This window comes from Lonchura striata, chromosome 3, assembly GCF_050655825.1.
Source record: "Lonchura striata isolate lonStrDom1 chromosome 3, ASM5065582v1, whole genome shotgun sequence".
Taxonomy (NCBI): domain Eukaryota; kingdom Metazoa; phylum Chordata; class Aves; order Passeriformes; family Estrildidae; genus Lonchura; species Lonchura striata.
The window spans coordinates 108,254,099-108,278,122 of record NC_140705.1 but is presented as its reverse complement, the minus strand read 5'-3'; the positions used below and the strand labels follow the sequence as shown (position 1 = coordinate 108,278,122).

Here is a 24,024-nt window from a genome sequence, read left to right as displayed (position 1 = left end):
GGAGTTTTTATAACAACATAGAGTGGTGGGAGACAGGGTAATGGCTTTAAATTGAAATAGGGTAAATTAAAATTAGATATGAGGAAGAAATTACTTACTGTGAGGGTGGTGAGGCACTGGAATAGGTTGCACAGGGAAGCTGTTGCAACGCTGTCCTTGGAAGTGTCGAAGGCCAAGTTAGAAGGTGCTTTGAGCACCCTGATCTAGTGGAAGGTGTCCCACTCCTGAACTACATGATCTTTATGGGTCATACCAACCCAAACCATTCCATGATTCTATGACATGCAGATTGATTTTGCTTATACTCAAAGCTCACCAAAAGCCACATGATTGTGTTAACATGCTCTGAGGTTGTATCAAGAAAAACACTTGAAGATTGAAGTGCAAAGCATATGAGTACCTAGGTACATTCAATCAGTGCTGTCTCATGCCTAACAGCATGGACTACAGGATGAGTCCTCCTTTGCTTTTCACATAGGTCCTTTTTTGGTCAACTAGTTGTAGGCATGTAACATTGGTCACATTAGGTATGGTTTGTAACACCAAATGCTTCCTGGATAAAATTAACTGTGCACAGAAGACTGATCTAAGCCCATATAGGAGTGGTAACATCACTACTGTGCAACTGACATAGTTCTCTTAATTGTATTATCATTTTTATTTCTGTTAGCTATTTCTTGAAATACAGTGAACCTGTAATAAAAATTTCTGCCAGGCGTATTAAAAAGACTTCTGTGTACAGATGACATTTGTGTTAGGGGGATGAGTCAAGGTAATTCAAGTGAAGAGGCAGTTAAGGTGAAATAAATCACAAAGTTGAGGCAAGAGAAGAGAGCCCATTTGCTCTGCCACTGTTAATGTAGCCACTGTTTGAGATAATGAAGCATCATCTGTAGTTGGTGTTAATTTGCCATATTCACTTGCTTGACTGCTTTTTGAATCAGTTACTCTGCAAGGTTGTACTTACCTAATCCTTGTTGCATATCAGTTTTAATGTAATTCAAACTTTTCCAGTTCTCAGGTGAAACAGCATAATTTTACAAAAGAATAGAATGGTAATTTGGGCCTATATAAGCCTGGTAGTAGCCCTTTTATCAGTTTTGTGGTAGGTCTTCTATTTGAAAATATGCTTCTGCTGTTTAACCTGGCTTTCGTCTAAAGCACTGTAGAACCTTTGTATTTTAATGTTGTGGTTTAGCTTTGTCACAAGAGTTCCACATGCATACGTGCCTCTGGGCATCAGTATATAGAAGGGGGGATTGCTTGTCTTCTACTGCTGTAAACACTTTTGGGTTTTGTTTTTTTCTAATCAACAGAATTTAGCTTCCTGGAATCCTTCAAACCCTGAATGCCTCCTGCTTGTTGTGAAAGAGCTTGTGCAGCAGTATCACCAATTTCAGTGCAGCCGATTACGGGAGAGCTCTCGCCTCATGTTTGAGTATCAGACTTTACTTGAAGAGCCCCAGTATGGAGAAAACATGGAAATCTATGCTGGCAAAAAAAACAACTGGGTAAGTTCTTATTTCATCTAAAACGCTTTTAACAAATACAACTCTTGCTTCAGAAAACTTAAGTTCTTCCTGTGGATCTCCAATGCTTTCTGTTTCTGACGGAGAAGTCATATTTGACTTCAGCTCATTTTCTATACTCCCTGTTTGGGATATTGCTCTATTCCAGCCATTACATGGGTTTAACCAGATTTCCAGGTGCAAACTGTTTTTGAACCTGGTGTTCATTTGTCTGGTTTATAGGTGAAAACTTTGAAACTGTTGAAAAGCCTGTGCTGTGTTTAGAGTGCACAGTACAACATAAATGTGGACGTTCAAGTTAGCTTTGAAGATTTGCGAGGCAGAATAACAGTGTTGGTATGACACTCTGCCAGCCTACCAGCCTGCTTAGAGGTAGGATGTATTAGGGTGTGTTTCCAGATTATGATTGAGTTGATTTAATTGGTAGCTGTCAGTATCTCTCTTGCATTTGTCTAATCTGAAATAAGTTGTTCTGGGAGGGGAAAGGAAAAACTGGAGAGGAAAAACTAAACCAACTAATTTTCTGCAAGAGCAGGCAAGATGGGCTAGAGCAGTAACCATGCTTTCATATGACAGTCAGACATTAAACTAGCTTATCTGTTTCCTGAAGTTATGTCACAGGTTCCTACATGGGAAATGTGCCATTTTGTATAGAAACACTCTGTGTATACTATTTGCAAGATGTGGCCATTGGCAATGTAGACATTTTGGTTACTGTGTAAATTGACTGTTTTTTTTAAATCAATCTCTGCCACAGAGTAAGCTTTGGAAAAATCAGGGCTTTTTTCTGCTGGTGATATATTTTTATTCAGAAGTTTGGAGTAAGATATGTCAGGAAATACATAAGGGTGTTTATGATGGACTTGTTGCCCTCTTGCTTTCAGAAATAGCACACTATTAAGATAAACTGACCTTCAGAAACTGTATCTTCTAAAACAGTTGCAGTCTGAAAATGGATGAAAATTCAGCACTCCTATCAAGGTCCAGGATTCAGCATTATATCACTTCAATTATCCATAAGTTATTAAGGTGATTCAAGGATGTTTACTTTACAACTCACACATTCATCTTGGGTCTTTTTTTCCTTAGGCAAGTCATCTAGGTTTGTTTTTTTTTTATTTGAACCCAGATTTAATTTTCTTCATCAAAGAAATTCAGACCTCTTTTATGTTTATAGATCAGAATATTTGATTGAAATTAACTTAATCACAGATGTTCTTGTCCATAGCTTGCATCCTAAACAACCTACTATATTTCTAAATTTAATCAGACTAGTTTACTGAAGTGCAGAAGGCTTTCTGAACTGTTCTGAAATTTCATCCAGTCTTTTCTCAGTCTTTGGTGACTGAATAGAGAACTTTCTTTTCTTTCATTTTAAATGCTGTTTTAATTTAAAACATTCAAATAAAATAAATTTTAAATACTTTTTGAGTAAAATCCTTTTCATATAGCAGAGCTATAGATTTTTCCATAGTGTGTGCTTTTTTCTTTATTCTCTGTCAAGAAGACTCTTGACAGTTTTGAAGATTCTGTGAGCTTGGTATATGTGACAGAGGCTTGTTCACTAGTGTCCTAAAACAAAACTTTGAAACTGCCTTGTGTAGTTCTCTTTACTGTCCTTTACAACTGTTTTGTTAGTCTCAAGGATCAGCAAAATAGGACTGTTTTTCCAGAAAGCAGGAGGTAAATGGCCTTTTATCTTCTCTGACTAGAAGTCATTGAAATTCATATTGCTGCTGTCTCTCAGGAATCAATTCAGCAGTAGTAGTAATTCAGCAGATTTCTGAGATAATCAAGTATGAGCCTTGCACAGTGTTATAAAAGCAATCATCTTAGGTGCATGAGTTAAAAATACTTTTAAGAGAATGCCTGAATTCATCACTCTGACCCAAAATGAAACAGAAATTTGCTCTTATACCTTTGTTCCACTGCCTCTAGTTTCCTAAAGTGCAAGTCTCCAAGATATATGACAAATCAGCAAAATGTTATCTAGCTTAGTGGCTTCTTGTTGGAGGAATATTGGCAGATGCAGGAGCCCATTAAATACCCAATTGCTCAGGGCTGTGGCCAGAAATTCATCTGTCTTGACCTGATGCCTGCATCCAGCTGGTTCAGGCAGGGGAGATGAGCACCATGGACAGGGGCTGCTCCCTGTGCAGCCAGAATGCCTTTGGAAGTCCTAGTTTGCAAATTTATCTTTATTAAATGATATGAAAGATCTGGAATTTTTGGAGCAGCTGATTATCAGAGCAGCATTGATCAGAGGTAATTCATGTGTTCAGTGGCTATCCCACTTCATCAGACTTGGTATTATACCAAAAATAATTTTCTGGATTTTATGGCAAATGTTGTATGGCATTTTTTGAAAGTCCAGAGGAGAAGCACTGTTTGTAATATTCATTTCAATCCAGATAAGAAGTGAGGACCCTGACCATCATCATAGCAGTTTTCATGTTATATATGCAGAAGAAGTTGTTGATTTTTCTGCATACATCAGTAATGCAGCATCAGGAAGTTGGTACTTCTCCTCACAAGTGGTGTTATTAGGAAAGGTTTCACAGGTAGATTTCAATGTACACTACCTTTTTGTTGCATAGTTGTTTGTATGAGCAATTTCTTTGCATATCTTTTGTGACTACCAGCGCCAAATTTTGAGGGCAATTCTTAGCTAGCTGGCATAAGGGTGAATTACAGCCCAACATCACACAAACCCTTTTGGCAAATGATATAACTTGAAAGGTACCATTGGGAGCATTTCAGTTCCATTCTGGATCTTGTTTTCTCTTGTTTAGTGACTTAAAGGTAGAATGAGTTATCTCTAGTTCATATCTGGTAGATAGACCCAGAATCAGATTGGCACTGACAAATTGGTTAGCTTGTCTCAAATTATCCCACTTTTTATAATTAATTGCATAAAACTGATGTTTAACACTTTCTTTACTGGTAATTCAACCTACCAAACAAATATAGCTGCTATGTAGCTACTATATTGAACTAAAAAAACAGAGATAACAATTAACATGGAGGAAATCAGGCAGGTATTTGTTTTTAAAAACCAGTTAACTTCATTACTTTATAACCAGGTGGACAAAGTCTGGTTTTAAGGAAGTGTATGAAACAGAGAGGAAATCCTTTCCATTTCCTTCACATACCCTTTATACGTAAAAAAGAGCAATGTGTATGGGACACTTGGCAAATTTTCAGTAAACGGTTGTCTAGATGTTTAGAGTTACATAATTCTGAAGACAAATTAAGAACCTTCTACTTAAACTCTTTTTCTCTAACTTTATTCAGAGGACACTTTTGATATGTGCTCATCTTTTGAAACACAAATTCTCTTACATATATCTGCAGTGTTTGTAAAAATGCTTCTGTTTTATATATGTTTTCTCATCAATTTCTCAAGTTTTTAGCTTTGCTTTCAGGCTCTTTGCAGCTCTCGCCAGACCTTCGTCCGGAAATGAGTGCGGCCAAGATACATCTATATTTAGGGTGTAACAAAATATAGTCTGATTTTTTGTCATGAACATTGTTTTATTCTAACTACTTTTTGCTCTTGACTTACTGGCAATGAGGGTTAATGTTTTTTAAGGTGTTTTTTCATGTGACACCTGTGAAAGCTATAATTTATTTTTCTCCCCTCCAGTACTTCTATTCAGCAATTTTGTTTTAAATCTCATCCCTTCTCTTTGTTATGAGCTCTTACATGCTTTTCTGGATAATATTTTGTCTTCAGGATGTTTGTGGTTCTCCTTTAGCTACCAGGTCTCATTAATGTTACCTTTTTTCCACAGACTGGAGAATTCTCGGCTCGCTTCCTCTTGAAGTTGCCTGTTGATTTCAGCAATATTCCTACATACCTTCTCAAGGTAAAGTCACTGTCTGATTTGACAGTATTTGTGAGAGAGGATGAATTATTGCAATGTCTTTAGTAATTGGTTTGATTTTCCTGCCTTCCTGCTCTCCAAGAGTTTGAAAGTTCACCATTTCTAAATCTGATTGTATTATGTTTTGGAAAGGTGATGTTGGGCATGCTGTTGTTTTGTGTGCTACTTTAGTGACATCTTTTATATGAGTCTCTGGAATTTCATGACATGTCAGTGTTGGAATTTTTAATGAACAATCTCCATTGTACCAATAGTCTTGACAGTAGAAGCAGAAAAGCAAATTAAATATACCATTTCTTAACAGGGAATGAAAGCAAATTCTGGTTACTTGAACTGAAAGTTTCAGTGATTATTTTACTCATTGTTCACAATGAACAGAAATTTGACCAGATACTTTTGAAAGTAGTACTGTATTTTTGCAAGTTGGGATAAAAAAGCATTTATTTCTTTGCTAAGAGGAGAAATAAAAACAGAAAAAGCAATTTGTGACAAACTACCACCATGGAAGAGATTGAAATTAGTGGGTTTTACAGCACAGGGACAGTCTCTCTTTAAAGCAGCTACTGTGGAAGCCCATCATAAGGTCAATTTTAGTATATTTAGAGAATGCAGTGAGAGATCCAGTGTTTTTGTCTTATCATGACTGTCAGAATGAAGCATCAGAACTTACACTGCAGACAAGGTTTGAGTCAGTTGATGTTGCCAAGATTCATCTTTCCTTTAAACCGTTTGTCTGCCTTCTTTTGAATATTTGTAAAGAGGAACAGCTACTTAATCTTTAAAAACTAATGTGTTGAGATGAAATTGTCAACACGGATTCTATTACCTCCTCTTCGTTTTATTGTTAGGACTGTCTTCAACTATTGTTAAATCACAGTTGCAAGTGTGAGTCTTCAGTGTTTCACCAAATAAGATGTCTCAAGCTACAAACCATGAAAGGCAGGCAAACTATAATCTTGACTGAAATTTTTGGTTGCAGTTTGAGACTGGAATCTTATGATCTTTGTAGCTTCTGTAGATTTTTCTGTTTGAGTAATGAGCTGCTTCTCAAAAGTATACAGATACTTTCAATAGCAGCTCTTTCTCCCAGCTGCTGTCTTCCACTGGACTTTTTCTTCTCACTTGATGGGTATGTTTCTGATCAGAGGTAAGAGGGTTGGCTAAGGCCTTTTCTGGAATGTTGGTGTTAAACACAACACAGCAACAGTTTACCTAGACTGCAGGCTATCTGTGATTTGCTTCTGAAAGACTCTGAGGAAAAAAAAGACTGAGAATGTATAATATTCTGCCCTAACTCCCAAGTGCTGTATTTTTCAGGAACAATTTTAAATGAGTCAAGAGTTTCAGGACAAGTGCAGAAGGAATATGTCCAATAACTTCAGTTGCAGGGCTGTCTTGTACCTCTCAGTTTCCCAGGAATGGAGTTTCTGGAAAACCTTTCAGGTTGGAAGGTGGCATATGACTTACATACCTGTCATCATGTAGGAACACCGTGATGGAATCTGCAGTTGTTTCTGAAGAGTAACATTTTAATGCATGACAGCATATCCTCCCAACTGTGATTGCCAATCATGTTCACTAAAAATCTTCTCTAAACAAGGTTTGTATACTGTGGGTAAATCGTTAGTGCTCCACAAGGCTCCTCCTGGAGCTTTGTTCATCCTGAGTACTGAGTAATTCATTAGTCTGAAGGAAAGCATATGATTATTTTGCATGCATATGTAGTGTGAGGTGAAGAGACACACAGAGCAGGTAGCAGAATCAAAGTTTCCCAATCTGCCTTTATTTTGATATTTCAGAAATCTTAATGTCTTAGCTTTGGGGTTGTAAAATTAATGTGTTTTTGTATGTTATAGCCTGGATTTTTACAGCAGCAGATCCTTCTTGATGAGCAATGTACTAGTGAAATCCTCAGTTTTCTTGATCAGGCTGCTACAGTTCAAGCTGGCAACTGTAGTAGGAAAGTAACATGTAGTCTGGCTGAGTAGCCACAGGAGAAGAAATATTGCTTTATTCCAGAAGTATTTGTTGACAGTAGAAAAATGGCTTGATTTAGTCTCCAGCATGGCTTATGACAGAGTGTGCTGTGTAGCAGGCAGGATCTTACACCCTTCTGCCTTTAGCTTCCTGTATGTACTCTGAGCTAGAAGAATGTCATCTCTTGTAACAGCAACATAAACATCATAAAAGCAGGTAGAATCAGGACTACTCTGTTGTGATTTAAGTAATTGTAATCTGACTACTCCAAATTAGTAAAAGACCTATTAAACAAAAAAGATTTTTTTTTAAGTTGTCCATGTGTTTTTCATGGATGAGACTTTTGATATAAATAGACCCTTAATGTACTGCATTAAAATAGTTTATTTCCATCATGGCTGCTAGTTATGCTGGTTTCAATGCTACCTGCTGGATTGTGGTACAAGGTTAATAAAGCGTTTATTGATGCAGTGGAAATAATTGTTAATATATTACTCTGAAAGGTGGAAGAGCAATCAGTAATTGAAGGCTGTTAGTGTATTAACAGCTTAATGTTTTACTGCAGAATTTAATGTGATTGAATTGCATTCTAGTCTGTAGCCAATCTTATAGTGTAATATAGTAGCTTCTCTGTAATGATTTGCAAAGTTCAAACATGTTATGCTTTCTCTGACATCTTCTTTTTTATATTTAATTAATACTACTTGTATTAAAATCTGGTGAAATATTAAAGACCATTATTTTTGCCTAATCAAGCACCCCTAGTATCCCAGTGATTTCTAATGCTCTTCTGAAGTTTTTGTTGTTGTCAGTAGGTAATCACACTACAAGCATGACAGTAAAATTTCGTAGAACCTGAGTTCTGGTTTATGATACAATGTAAGCTGTGAGATAAGTATGCAATGTTACAAAATCTTTGGGGTTGTTGAGAATACACTCTGGAATCATAAGATATTATTCTGTCAACTTTGTACTGATTGTGGTGAGAAGTACTTTTCCTATAAAGAATAAAAGTTTGGAGGTGTAGCATAAGTTGGATTGTTATGGCCTGGAGAGGTGAATTTGCCAGGTTATTTCAAAGTTATTTGTAGCACTAAATTTACAATTGAGTTTAAGTGTGTATACATTTCAAGTAAAATAGATGAGTATATTAAGAATACTAAGGGTAATCAAAAGCACAATGCAGAGTACACTTTCTTCCTTTAAAATCTAAAGTTGTAGCAAAATTTCTTCAGTTATTCTAGTAAAAATTCTTCAGATTTTATTTAGTTGGAAACATAATACCTGTTATAATGCCTGCAGCAGATAAATCTCTCTTCATAACTTCTCTTGCCATATTCCTTTACATTTGAAAGAAAAAATATTGTGTATTTTCTATGCTAAAGAGCTGTTCTAAAAGAAATGTTGGCTTACACTTAAAAAGCACATTCATTATACTTTCTTTTAGAAAGTTATACTTTAATGCAAAGGTTTTAATTGAATGTGGACCTTTGTATCCATTTTCAAATGGTTCTCTTATGCAAATCCATTTAAGTGAAAACTTTGTGTTGAACAGCCGCAGAATCAAGCTGATGGCTCAAACTACTGCAAAATTTATTATGATAAATCTTTCATTAAGGTTCTCTTATTTGAAAAGAATGAGGCTTTGGCTCAGGAAAATCCATGTATACTTTTCCTTTGCCTTTTTATGCAGTTGGATTTTTAATCAGCATGTTCATTTCAAATTAAATTATTTTCTGTTGGTTGCAGCATTTTTCATTTTCTCCACAGTATTTTACAAAGGGAAGTCTTCACCATACATACTCATTTTGAGAGTCAGTCTCTAGTTTGCATTTCTGCCTCTTTACAGATACCGTGTATGCCACAGTAATAAAATAGGTAATAGGCTCAACATCTAAAATACCTCTTTAAAATTTTCATAGAATTTTTTAGGTTAGAAAAGACTTTTAAGATCATGAAGTCAAACCATTATCCCAAGTCCAAGTCCACTATTAACCCATGCCCATCCCTAAGTGTCCCATCTACACATCAAATTAACATTTCCAGAGGTGGTGACTCCATCACTTCTCTGGGCAGTCAGTTCCAGTGCCTGATCACTCTTTCTGTGAACAAATTTTTCCATGTATCTAATCTAAACCTCCTCTGGTGCAACTTGAGGCCATTTCCTCTTCTCCTGTTATTGTTACCTGGGAAAAGGGTCTGACCCCCACGTCATTACAACCTCCTTTCAGGTGTTTGCAGAGAGAGATAAGGGTCCTCCTTGAGTCTCAAATTCTCCATCCTAAGCAACCCCAGATGCCTTCTTCACTCATCAAAAGACTGGAGATGTGGCCTCACCAGTGCCGAGTACAAGGCTACGGTCACTGCCCTGATTCTGCTGGCCACGCTATTGCTGATACAAGTCAGGATGCCATGGACCTTCTTGGCTACCTAGGTACATTCATTCTGTGTAGTTTTGTTTCTTTCTTGGTAGATTTTGTCAGCTAGGGGCACATATGTAATCATAATGACATCATTAAAAACCTCTGGCTCAGTAATTTGCAAATTGTACTTGTTTATGTGACTGTAGCATGCTTGCACAGTATCAGTGAATTTCAGAGTGTATTGTCAGTGATGCTGTTAAAAACAAGACATTTAGGTGTTTTTCTTCCTATTTCCATGGGGATTTTTAATGTTTTGACTAAGTAAAATGTTCCCTGAATAACACCACCTTCTTGTATGCAACTTTTTAAGTACTCATTTCCTATGTGTATGTACCTGCTTGTTGAGCTCCAGCACATAGTTAATATCAGGACTATTTTAGCTATGATGCTGTGACCAGAAGCCTTCCAATAATTTGTCAGTATTGAAGCGTAAAGGAAATACACAACACAGACCTGTTTCTTTAGATGCTTTTTTTTTTTTTTTTTGATGACCATTGTATTTAGTGCATATCTTTTAAAACTGAAATAAATAACAGACATTGTCTAGACACATTGCCAGGGGCCAAACAGTTGTGTGTAAGACTGTCAATGGAAGAGGTTTATACTCAAGTTCAAATTGAAAGATAAGAATGTATTGGTGGTTTTTTTCCCTTAGTCTGATTTCATCATTTGGAAGTCTCTTGAAAGACTTCACTGCAACTTTTGTTTACAATGTAGACCAAATTCCAGGGACTGTGAAAAGACTACTATATTTGTCTATGTTTGAATAATTAACTGTAACACGGAACAAACAAAAATATAATATGCAGGGTCAAATGAGATATTTTTACAGGCCAATTTCTTTACTGTTGTGCTTTAGCAGTTTGATTCTTTTGACAGCATTTAAGGTTTGTATTAAATTGCTGCAAATACCAAAACAAATACACTCATATGAAGTTCTAATGAAGTTTAAAAAAACCGAGCTAAATATTCTGAGAAATAATAATATTTTATTTTGCTTTTAGACTTCATTGATTTTGTTTGGAGCTAAATAAAACCCGATGTGTAGTGTGGTCACAACAGTGGTTAGAATGATGTGGAGTTCAGATCTGACTTGATCTTTTTGCACTAGACTGTTTTAGTCTGTGCCAGGCAGCTACCTCTCAAAAGAGTGCAGAATGTTATGCAGCATATTCTATTTGACTATCTTCCAAAATATATTTATGTTGTATTGGATAGAATGATGGACCTGCATGCCATGTGAAGCTTGTCAGGTCTGTGGTGCCTGGTGTCATTTTACCTCTTTTATCAATAGCAAAACTGGAAGTTTATAAGACTGACAGATAATCCTGAAATAATATGTAGTCCTCATAATTCACAATAATCTAATGCTTTGCATAGAGATCTTTTAGGCTAATTTAGATTGCTGTTAATATTATACTACTTAAGACTTTGTGACGAAGGCATAAAGTTAACTTCCTGGATTTCATTCCATAAAGTATTCCTTATCTTGAGATGTATGCAAGCATTTGGAGCAAATAGTTTATATTTTAAAAGTAGATGACAGTATGATATTTACCTGATTGATTACTATACTTGCATTAACTTACTTAAACAGAATAATGGATCATCAAAGATTGTCTAGGCTTCTTCTGTTAATGAAGGCAAACTTTATAACATACAATTATAATGAGCTATTGAGATTTTAGATTAGAAATAGTTTTCTGCAAGTTAGTACTGGCAGTATTTGAAACAGTAGCATTTGTAGCACCTGAAGACAGTAAATTGCATGATCTAGAGGCTGGGAAAATAAATGTAAGCTGTGTGTGCAGAAGACATCAGTATAGATGACATTGATGCTTGCCTCTTACAGAGTTTTCACTTTAGCCTGTGCCCAGTAATCTGCAGTTTATTTTTGCTAGCCAATGTTTTCCACTGAAAATAACAGCAAAGTATCCATGAGGAAGTGCTCCTTGAGCTCAGTACATTGACCATTGTCAGAGTAGCAGCCCAGTGCCAGAAGCAGGAAAATCTCCATGCACTGAACCTTACATGTTGACTGAGGTCAAAAATAACATGGGGAGGGAAAAAAATGCCTTCATGTCATGAAACATTTCTGGTAGTTTAAACGTTGTAGAATCAGAAAACTAGACTTTTTTTGGTGCTGAAATATTTTGAGTGTCTAGTTTTCATTACAGCTTAAAAAACATAGGATCTGTCAGCCATGAATGTTTGGGGATTTTGTTTTGGTTTTTCATTTTGCAAGATGTTTCACTTGTTACTATAGGTAAAAATGTATAAGATCTTTCATATTCCATTGTACTGTGCTTCTTGGCTGGTCATACCATTGTAGTCATATCATATTATTGACCCTCACAGAGTTTTTCAGAATTGGTCACCTCTTGTTCTTTCACAGAATCTACTGATTCTGGTGTTGGAGAGCTTAAGAGTAAAGTGATAACTGCTTTAGTTCAGTGAAGCTGCAGAAATACTTACAGACACTATGATTTAATTAGTCATCCTTTCATGATTTTGTTCTTAATATCTTCAGCCCACAAACCAAGGGAAGCGAAGCTATATGAAAGTGTACTTCATGATCAAAACATGTTATATTTGAATTCTGGGGAAAAAAATTCCCTTCACTCTCACTAAACATATTAGTACAGCTTTTCCAGAACAAGATGACTTCTTTGTAGCATCTAGTGACTAAAACCACATAAAATATGTTAGTGTCTGGAGCACCTTAAGCTCCATATGCTGAAAACCAAAAGCAATTTTTTAAAATCAGCGTTTTCTGTAATTTATTGGAAGATTTTGTTAATAAGATCTGTCAACTGGAACAGCTCATTCTGCACAGCTGATGATTTTTATAGGTTATGATCTTAATATGAATCATAGTCTCCAATCAACTGTATTTCTGATGACAGATCTTTTATTTTGAAACATTTTATTTTTATAATGCAATAGTAAAGGAAAGGACCACCACATCTACTGATAAATCTTACAATATACATCTTGATTTCTGTGAAATCTCCTCAAATTTTGTAGGACTATTAATTTGTTATTCAGATGTGCCTAGAGATAGGGGGATTTTCATTAATTTTATTTTTAAAAATAAAGAAAAATAAGTTTAAAAGAGCAGCTTTTGAAAGGCTTTTTTGCATCTGGTGGGAAAGTTTATAGACATGTTATGTTGCGTGACTTGGTTCAGATTTACTGCCTTGTTAGGGCTTGTAATTTGTACTATTGCTTTACATTTGCATTTTATGCATTGCATAAGGAGAATGGAATTCAATAGCCATAAAAATAATTGCAGATTATTACATAATGATGGTGCTTGTTTTATCTGTCATGGTCTGCCCGTAATATGTAGAACAAGCAATGTACAGTGTCTTAATCTGGAAAGTGGGTCTTGGAAATACATATTTTTAAAACTCTTGCATTCATTCTACACTGCTGTTTCTTCTTGAAGGAAAAAAAATATTTGTAAAGTTGTTGAGCATAGATTTTGAATGTAGCAAATAATCTGTAAAACTCATGAACCAGCAAATCTGTATCTGCAAATACAGAAGTGCATAAAGCATGATAGCATGATTTTCTGAAGGATGATTCCATGCTGAGCCCACAGTACCTTTCTGGTACTGGGTGTTTTTCTAAGGCTTAAATCCTACAGCAGCTCATATATTGACATTTTAATGTAAATTTTGTTTATAAAAGTGCCAGTTGCTGTTATAAGGACTGGGTTGGTTTAATGTTCTGGGGTTCTTTTATTCTGGCTTTCAGCTTAGTGGACTATGTCTTCTTAAGAAGGAATAGTATTAACTTGAATGTGCATCTGTATGGTGATTTCATATGATTTTTAGTCATGCTTGGTTTGAATGCTGTGATTTGCATTAGTAATTTTTTAATTTTGTTAAATATACAAAATCCTTTCATGACTGCCAGTCTTAAAAGGAGGTTTCATTTGTTTGGGTTTTTTAAAATATATGTATGTAAAATAATCATGTAGTGGCATGTGTAACACTTCTCACTTTTGCTCGGTTTTGTGGGTTTAGAGGTTTAAGAAAAAATAAAAATAAAAAAATTAAAGTTTTAACATTGAAACAATTACTCTCAGCAGTAAGCATATTGAGGTTGACTGATCCATCACTTTTATTTTTGTCTAATTGATAGTGGCAATGTCATTAATCATAATACCATAAAACATAAAGTAAAAACAAAAGAAATAGGATGTTCTGCTGTTTTTCTTCCATGCTACCAAAAAATGCACAGCATTTTGTCTACCAGTTACTAGCTAATAGTGTGTCATGTTCCTTAAATCTTTTAATTTCTATAGTAACTTCTCTTTAGGAAGGTAGTTGCTTGTATACAGAAGGTGTATGTAGGCATTTTCTTTAGATGGAGAAGGCTAAAGGAAAATCTGCCTTGTCCAGCAGCATCTCAGTGAGACAGTGTAAGAACAGCAAGTAAAACTTAGACTTCTTGACTCTCTGTTGCTGTTTTAAGAGTTTATGTGTTCATGCTAGAACTTGTATGTCTTTCATGTGCTGGGACCTGTAATCTTTGCAAACAGCACATCCATGGGAGAGAAGGGGCAGTGGGGAGGAGCATTAGTTTGGCTTCAGTGGGTGCAATTAGGTGCACTCCTTGCGCCTTAACAGGTTACCAGTACATCAAAATTTGGGCAAAAACATGTCCATGAATTAAATGTTGGTTTTGAGTTGTGTAATGAACTGTCTAGAGTGCGTATATAGTACTTAAGTATATCCATATAATACCATTAGAAAGTCCTTCTGGTGAAGGAAAATAGGGAAATAGAGTTAAACTGATCATGCTGTTCCATCTCTTGCCATATTTTGTCATTTTAATTAATTGCTTTTGTAGCTGTCTCAAGTAATAAACTACTGAAATATATATGCTTTTAATATATCAAAATGTGTTTGTATTTGGAGATATCAGATATTCTATGTTTTACTGTAACATCTTTTCTGGTGTAGAAAAATGTTAGACAAATATGACTGATGGCTTGACTAAAACTGATGACTGACTGATGGTATGTAAATAATCAGTGATTCATTTGCAAAACCCTGAGGATAATGTGTTGGTTAACAAAGAATAAACACGCTCATTCCAAATTATTATTTTCATTGTTCAGCATTTATAATGTGTGTCCTAGATAAAAATCATTAATTCTATCTCATTTCACCAAGACTCATTACTTCTTCTAAGTAATAAATCTTATTTAATTTTCATTTTACTATTTTTAAGTGATTAGATAAGCTCTTGAAATATAGGTCAAATTATACCCAGGTTCCCATTTTGATATACATGTAGGTATTGTTGCTTTTTCTCCCTACATAAATTAGATGAAGTTAGTAACTGAACATCTCACAAGTTCTAATTTAATATATTTTTCATAGGAGTTGTGACATATAAAAAACATCTGTGTTTCGGACAGGACTTGAAACATGACCTAGGTATATGCAAATTCACAGGGGAATCCTGAGCTGTGAGTAGAGTTGTCCAAGGCTTTAACCAGAGCAGTGTTCTTCCTCTCCCTGCTGTCTATAACCTTCACAACTCATCACTGGTAAAATTAGCAGTCATTTAACTTCTGTTCATTTTGACACACTTCTCTTCAAGGAAAACAATCCATTCCTGTCAAGAGAAAGAGTTGTGTGACTTCAGAGATGCTGGAGAATTTTCTCCTAGGCCATTTTTCCACTATTATGGGTTCTTACTGTTGTGCCATTATAACATTCTTGAGTATTCTTGAGTGTCTTAAGGTGATTTTGGGCACCTCTTCATATCTGGACAATAACTGTATGGCTGAAGATACTTACCTCAATTACATCTTCTTTCTAAAGCTCACAGAACTGAGCTGTGTTCTGCATGAAAGAAAAGCACTGCAACTCTTTCACTTATTTTTAAAAAAATTGAACAGCAAATAAATGGCAGAACAGAGATGAGAGTACATGCAATCTGACTTGCAGTCTGTATGAGAAATATTTAAACTAAAATACAATTTTAATTTTATATTCTTAAAGCTGTGTTTCATCTTCCTTTACAACACTTACCTTTCTAGGTAAAATGTAGTTCTTTGTGTATCCATTTCATTTTATGCATATCATTTATTTTGACAGTGTCAATAAAAGGCTGTTAAATGGCAGTAATTTCTGGGCTTTGTTTTGTGTAATTAACATTGACTGCACTAGAGCTACTGAACAGAAGAGCAGTTTCTCTTGTATTAATATTCCTTTTTACACGGTGCCTTTTGAAGTTTTAGGGTTTTTTAAATATAAAATCAGAAATTAGAAATTATTGAAACTTTATTTCAAGATGTGTAAATTATAGGTGGATATTACTTGCTTGGTAGAAATAGAAGACTGAGGTGTTAATAATACAGTGCTTTAGGACTGAGTGTTTTATGAGCTTTTTTAAAACAAAAGAAATGTTGAAATGAAATTACCGGAGAGATTCTCTTGATGCAATAGCAAATGTTTCATAAGAAGCTGTGAAACTGAATTTGTAATAAACAAGACTGGCATTTACGACTGTGTTCTTGCAGCATCAGTTTTACTGTATGGCAGCAACTTAATAGCTAAAATATTCTCTTTGTTTCTTTTTTTGTTGTTGTTGTTGCTGTTTACCACATGTTGCCAGCTCCTTCTTGAAAAGATGTGTGATCAAACTGCAGGCCCGTTTACAGACCTTCAGGCAATGATAGTATCACATTTAGGAGACTATACCTATTAAAGCAACTTGGAGGCATGTATTATTTCTCTGACTCATGTGAGGCAGCATTGCAGTATGCAGAATTACTTTCTCTTGGCTTCTTTATTTATGAATTTTGTAACTATAGCTGAATAAACTTATCCCTCCTGGAAAAATGGTGTAGAAAGTTATGTGCCACTGATACAGAAATGTTATCACTGTTACAAGGAGGTGAGTAACTGTGTATGAGTAAGAATTATGTTAATATAGTCCTTCAATACTAAGTATAAAAGATATAGCACAAAGAGAGAATTTAATAGAAAAGAACTGAGAGTCATTCAAAGCCAATTAAGAAGTGGAGATCCATGTAAGATTGAAAAAATTGCAGTCTCATAAGTTTGGAAGGATGCATTCCCAGGAACTTGGAAAATTCTAATAGTGATCTGTGTAAATGGGATTTGAAAAAAGAAATACAATTAATTTTGCAATGCTCTTCATCAAGACAGAACATGAGTGTGCTTAGCAGGATGCCTCTTCTAGAGCAGTTTTTTGGCACATACAGATGTCGTTTTTTAGTAAAATCACCACATTTGTGAGCAGTAGAAATAGTGAAGCTTCATTTCACACAGGTTTAATCCCTCATCTTGAATCGCTGCACTATGCTGTTATTGTTCTCCCATGTGTCCTGTGTAGGATTTATCAAGTGAAAAGATGAGGAGTGTTTTCACTCTTTCCCCCCACTTTTGCTGCCTTTCATAGCAAACTGAATTGACCTGTCACAGTATTTGGTGGAATAACCAGTTGTGTCTCTCCTCTACCTGCCTGCTGATCTCCATAGAGCTTCTATGAACTTAATTATCTTTTGAGACTAGAAACAGGTCAGGGAAAGGAGTGAAGAGAGTGGGGAAGTGTCTGAAAAGAGTGGTTACATATGCACTGAATCTGAAACGAAACTAAGAGAAAAAAAATGTTACAGTATGTCTACACTAGAATGAAAAACTTGAGACATTCAAAATCTTTTCATCATCCAGAAAGTTTTAGAACAACTTGGCTCAAGTGGGATGAATGCACAATTAGAGTATTTACACTTGCTTAGCACCAAGGCATTCAGTGGAATTTGTTTGTAAACTCCTTCCTGCAGCTTAATCATCTGATTATCAGTGTTGTTTCAGACAATTTGGGAATGCCCTTCTAAGCCATTATACAGTTTAAATCTTTAGTCAAGTGATCCATTTGGGGACATTTGTGGTAGATCATGGTGCAGCTGATTGTCTTCTTCTTTCACTGAGTTTATCGTCACTGTTATTGTGAAGGAAATCTCTCCTTAAATGTAAGCTAAAAGAATCAATAATTAGTTTTCAGTATGAAGACTGTTAATTGCTCATTGAATATGCAAAAGCTATTTTGGGGTTGGACAGAAAAAACAAGAGTCTGAATTTATAGAGAAAGATGAATAGTCCCTGCATTACCATATTAAGACAATTCTGGAACATACTTTCAATTAAGATATTTACAGCTGTACAAAACATTAGTGTTTTTTGAATCACAGAGAAAGACTGGAAAAGTGTCTTATCTCTTTATCTTTGTGTTCTAATTTTGTATTTTTTGAACAATACAATGAAAAATATTCTTGGATTAATATTTTGGAAGCTTACTGCATGTAAACTTTTAAAAACACTATTTTGAAACTTTTACAGTATTGTCTCCAGATATTTATTTGTTTCTCCTGTGCGTGATGGTGTTCAGATCTTTGCAAAACTATAGCACAGAAAACAAAGTATTTGCAAATGCTTAATTTATCACTTCATGTAAATTATTAGTTTGGGACTGTTTCCATTTTTTTTTTCTTTTAATGCAGCCATTAATTGCAATCCAGCTTCTAACACACAGAAAGCTAGGCAGATATGTAGCCAAGCATGTATTAATGCTGATTGAGAAGGGAATATTCAAAAATTGACAAAAATACCTTGACAGTGTCCTGTTAAGTAACCATCTACAAATATATTAATTCCATTATTTTAATGGACTCCTTTCTTGATTAATCAATGGCCTTATTCTCTTAAGCATATCTGTCAGGACATGTCTTCCTAACAAATCTGTTCAGCCTGGAGCATGTAAAGCATCATCCTCATCTTCAAACTGTGTTAAGTCAAGAAAGTGTTGTGGTAATGTGGGCATTGCTTGTCCAAGAACATTAAGAACCTTGGTCAGGATCTTTTTAACCATAAAAGGATGTCTGTTATGCTTTCTTGTTTGGTATAAGTTGGAAGGGAGTGAAAAAAAATACAGAAGGAATTTTTATTGCAGAGAAGTATTTCCCTCTAAATAGCACATGAAGAAATACTGTGTCTGAAAAAAAAAATTTGTTGGCAGGGGAGGAAGTAGTCTGATAAATGTTGCTGATAAAGATTTAGCTTTAAATGACTATTCGATTTAAAACTCAAATTTTTCTACCATAAACATAAAAAGTTAATTTTTAGACAACTACTTATATTTCTTCTATTTGTGTAAATTCTTCTCTCGATACTGGATCTGATTTCTTTTATCATCTCTTTTCCCACCACAGTTAGAGACTGTTATCAATTGCGTTTGTTTAGAAACTTGCCTGTAAAATGAAGAAAAAGTAAAAGCACTTGATGATGTGTGTGTTCCAAGAATTAACATATGAAGATAAGAGTTTTTCAATGCATTTCTAACCTGGTTGTGTGCAAACATAACTGATAGCAAAATGTTTATTTATTGTTTTTCAATATGTTTTGTTTTTCTTTTGAGAATGATGACAAATTACTGGGCATTGATATCTAGGGTGGGAAAATGATACATTTTATTTTAAGATTTTGAAATCATAAAATAAGTTCAAAAGTAAATAGGCACTATTTTTCAACTTGCATTCCATTTTTAACAGTATATTTCCTTTTTAAGTGTAGCAGTAATGCCAAAATTCTCAAACTCACCTTTAAGTGACCAAAACTGTTGGGCACAAAAAGAGGACAATATGTGCTCTTTGCATCCCTGTCCATGGGTGGTGCACAGGTTGGTATATTACAAATACATAGTTTTATATATTACCAAATATCTTTAGAGCCTTGGAGTGATCATCAGGGTCTTCTCTTTCCTTGTGTCACTGTGAGATTATCAACATGAAGGATCAGGAAGAACAATATTTATATTTTTTGTTTCCACTGAGATTCTTAAAGAGATTCATTTTGATGCTGAGAGGGCAAGTCACATAATTTCTTGGGTTTTCCTATATAAAACAAACGGCAAATATTTAAAACTTATTAGTGGCATACAGTTCCAAATGGATACAATGTTTTGATTCTTACTGCAGTCTTAAATTTCTTTCTACAACAAATTATTGGTTGCACAGCTATTCAGTGGTTTGGAAGCATTTACATGCTGAAAAGCAGGTAGACAACTTTTCAGTAAATGAACTTATGCTTAATGTGTGCTTGTATTTTCAGAGCAGTACAAGGAATAATTTTTTTCTTGGTTTTTTTTTTTATTATTTTCTGTAAAGAACTAGAACAATGAGAGTAGAGTTTACTTCTTTCTATTGTATTCTTCCTGTTTTACATCTCGTATTTGTGCCATATCTAACTTTCAACAAAACACATTGCAATGTGTTTTGTTGAAAGTTAGATATGGTACAAATACGAGATGTAAAACATAGATTTTGATCAATAAAACCTACAAAACAATATATTTATAGATAATTACACAGTATGGAATTAAAATTGTCATATTAGTTTTTGGAAGGTTGGTGTGGCTTTGCTAAATCTAGATTCTCAGTTTTTCTTAGATAAATATTGAAAACAATATTACAGTTACAGAGAGTAACTGATTAGTCACTAATGAGAAAAAGTCACTTGCATTTGGAAGCAAATCACTGACGTACCCAACTGTCCTGAAAAAGAGTTGATTTCTAGGTTTAAACTAGAGTTTTCGCTTTAGTGAAGAGCAGGTGTATACCTCGTGGTTGGTGGGTTTTCTTCCCTGTTTTTCAAAGAAATTTTCATTATATTTCATGTTATGGGAAAGGACTAGCTGGTAGTTTCACTTCCCTGTGTTTGTGTTAGAAAAAAAGGCAGAGGTTTATGATGCTGGAAAGTGATCAAGGCAAGAAGTGTTATGTCTCCTGTTATGAAACTAGTTGCATGCAATTTTTAAAAAACAAATATTTCGGATACCTTTATAGACGGGCTGGTCTAATTGGCCCAATTGGTGCAGCTCAGGCCAGTCAAGAGACAACTGTGTTTTTATTCCATGAGGTGGACTCTGCCCTCATTGAAGTCAACAGGATCATGATCACAGAACTATATTCATAAACACAGATTTTCAAACCATATGAAATGTAAAGGGTAATTATATGGCATTATATATAAAGGCCTCTTTGTGTTATGTGCTTGTTCTGTGTTTCTGAGGGATAAATATATACAAGAATTGTAGGTGTGTCAAAGCAGCAAAACTCGTTCAGACAGGTAAAAGCATTTGAAGTGGTGTCTTTTGCACCATTAATAGTTTTGAGTTTGTCTCAGAATTTCTGCATCAATATTATGAATCCTAGTTTTAGAGATTTATTATTCCTATAAAAGCATCAGGCTGAAATTTGGCTCATCGAATGAATTACTCTTTCATTCTTTTTCTATTAAAAGAATTTTATGTTGCCAGTGATAGTTTTCTGATACTGGAAATGCTTCTGCAACTTGAAAGTTTTTTCTTGTTCACAAGGCAGTTGGTGGCAGTTAAAGGAATTAAGATTAATAAGTTTCCTTTCTGCAGCATTGATGGAGAACTTTGCAGTCAGAATCAAAAGGTTTTGAAATACTGACTGAAGCCCTGTAACATCACTGTTAAGATGTATTAATCTCACATTTTTAAATTGGGAAACTGGTATATGAACTTTTGCTAGAGTAAGGTAGTGACAGACCAAAAATAGATTCTAGTAATTGTGATTTTTAAGCCATGGAGTATCAAATACAATAATTACTTCATCTGCTAATTTAGCTGTGGCTGTCAAGCTAAATTTAATACAGTATTTATTAATAGGTGAGTACAAGCTATTCTGTGTGCTAACCTTTATCCATTTTAGTATTTGTTTGTCATGGTTGAACTTTATGCAATTTAAGGAGCTGTCATTCAGTACATGCTTTAAGTCTTCAAATAATGTCCTTTGATACAGCAGTGTTGGAGGTATAGATGAAATGAGCGAATTTATTAATTTCAAACAAACTGAAAAGGTTTTTAATTACTGTTTTAATTTTTTTTTTTTAGTCATAGGTTATCTTTTAAATACTGTTTTAGTCCTTTTAAAGTAATAGTTTCAATTGCTACTGTTAACTTACAGTGTATGTATGTATAAATTCAAGACTAGAGATATTTTGAATAATAAGTACCTTCCAAATGCTTTTGTGCTGGCTTTATTTAAATTGTTTAATGTCAGTTCAATATGTCAAAATGAACTAGAAGACAGTGGAAATTATATTCAAGTCTCTCCACGTGAGCAATGTCATCAAATTAATTTAGCATGAAGTAAGCTTTCAGTGGTGAGACTTAGGTGTCATTCTCTTCCTGCTGACATTGACAAGTGAGCATTCAGATCTTTAGGTGTAAATGACAGCTCAAGTTATTGTGGTGTCAGGTTGATCAAACCAAAATTGAGTTTAGGAATGGCCTCATGCCTCCTCTGGCTACCCTATGAAGAAGACAGCACTTTCTAAAAGAAACTCAATGTTGAAATTTTATTATGATACCATTGCTATTCCCAGTGCTGAGGTGGCTGTTAGCAGTGTCAGGAATTCTGATGGCTTCAGCATCAGTTCAGACAAGAATGCAAAACCTGACATTGTCATCTCTGTATTAGCTAAGTGTGCTCAACACAGAAGTCTGATTGATTAGTGCCACAGTATTTCATGCACTTTTGAAGAGAGTGGCTTTCATCTTTTTTCTTGCCTTCTCTGAACTGTGCTGGAACCTGCTTGGCCCCCAGTATGTCAATGGGAACAAAACCCTCCTTATATGGAATTTATTTAATTAAAAGGTTTGTTCATTTAGTCAAGTGAAAATAACAAATAAGATATCTTGACTTCAAGAGGCAGTATTGGAAGGTATTTTAATCTTACCTGGAGTATTCTTTGCAAAGTCCTTGGAGTTTTTATATGCCTGTAGAGGATATATGTTTTCTAAGACCTGTTTATTTTCTGATTATAGGCTCAGTGCTGTCCTTCAGACAGCAGAACAATGCTGTAGGTCTGAGGCAGATCAGTCTTAGCATGACTAAGTTACTGTTGGTAATAGTGTCAGAAGTTTGTTACCTTTCTTTTTGAGCTTTAATAATTAATGAAAATAACTCAGTATCAGAGCTGGGTACCCTCAGAGCTTATTTCATTACTTTTTTAGGTGCTAAAATGTGGAAGGTATTTAACTTCCCTTGTGTAAATAAAATAAAAAAGTTAGGCCTTGATAAAATGTGAAGACAGAAACTTTTCAGCAATTCAAAATACATAAAGTGACATAATTTATAATACAAGTAAAATTGAAGATCAGCAGTTACTTTATTTGTGATATCCACTAACAAGGATTTTATCAGAGTTGGCAAATTTCTACTGAACTTCTTTGTTAGAATAATACTGCACATCATTTGTGGTGAGGACTAGAACATCCCAAGTTTATGTAATTAAAATCAACTTTAACTGGGAATTAATGCAAAGATATATATTCACCAACTGCCTGAGGCTCAAAAAAAGATAGTCTGTTGAGCTGACACCAGGTAACTACAACAGTGCTTAAGGTTGCTCTGGTTACTGCAGCTAGGTTTGTGCCAGTACTTGTTTAAAGCCCAAGCTTTTGATTCCATTACCTAAGGTCCCTCCAGAATTACAGCCAAGAAAAAGGATCTCCTATTGGACCTGGCATTAACAATAATTTCACTATGCTAGATTAAACAACAGGTTTAAGTCACTTGGAATGTTCATATTCTGCTAAGAATAAACCTTTTTTTTTTTAGCTGACATAGTTTAACACAAGCATCACAGAATATATAAAGTTGATATACTGAAGTGTTGAAAAATTTTTGAGGAGTCAGTGCATTATGTGACTTGTCTACAATGTCATGACATTGTAGTTGTGGTTCCATTCATTGTTCTGGATAATGTATTTTGCCATTGAAAATGTGATGGAGGAAGAGTGACATCACTTCATATTTCATATTAAATTGGTGGAAAAAAATCATAGACTATAACTAGAAATTAACTTCTGTATATGAAGACGCAGCAGAATAGTTCCTCTTATTTTGCCTGTTTCAAAGTCAAGTCTGTTACAGTATCTCTCATTTTTAAAGGAAACACACGTTTCTATGTTTTTGGCAATTAGTCTACTAGCAGTTTGTGTATAATTAAGTTACCAGGTCACAAAGTATGGGGCTTTAGAGAAAGGTCTCTTCATGTAAGCATAGTGCAACAAAGTGTTTCTCAGATTAGAAACACTTTGAATTATGTTAATCATGTTAATGAACAG

The 24,024-nt window shown here is 34.8% G+C and overlaps 1 protein-coding gene across 4 annotated transcripts in view; it reads left to right on the top strand.

Moving 5' to 3' along the window:
- BABAM2 (BRISC and BRCA1 A complex member 2) overlaps positions 1-24,024 on the top strand; it is a 159,432-nt gene that overhangs the window by 47,459 nt on the left and 87,949 nt on the right. For all 4 annotated transcript variants that reach the window (XR_014954520.1, XM_021552247.3, XM_085577208.1 and 1 more), the window contains 2 exons: positions 1,317-1,511; positions 5,324-5,398. Coding sequence is in view for 3 of the 4 variants with exons in the window: in XM_021552247.3 (XP_021407922.1) it covers positions 1,317-1,511; positions 5,324-5,398 (270 nt within the window). In the remaining variant the exon portion in view is untranslated. The remainder of the gene's footprint in view (positions 1-1,316; positions 1,512-5,323; positions 5,399-24,024) is intronic.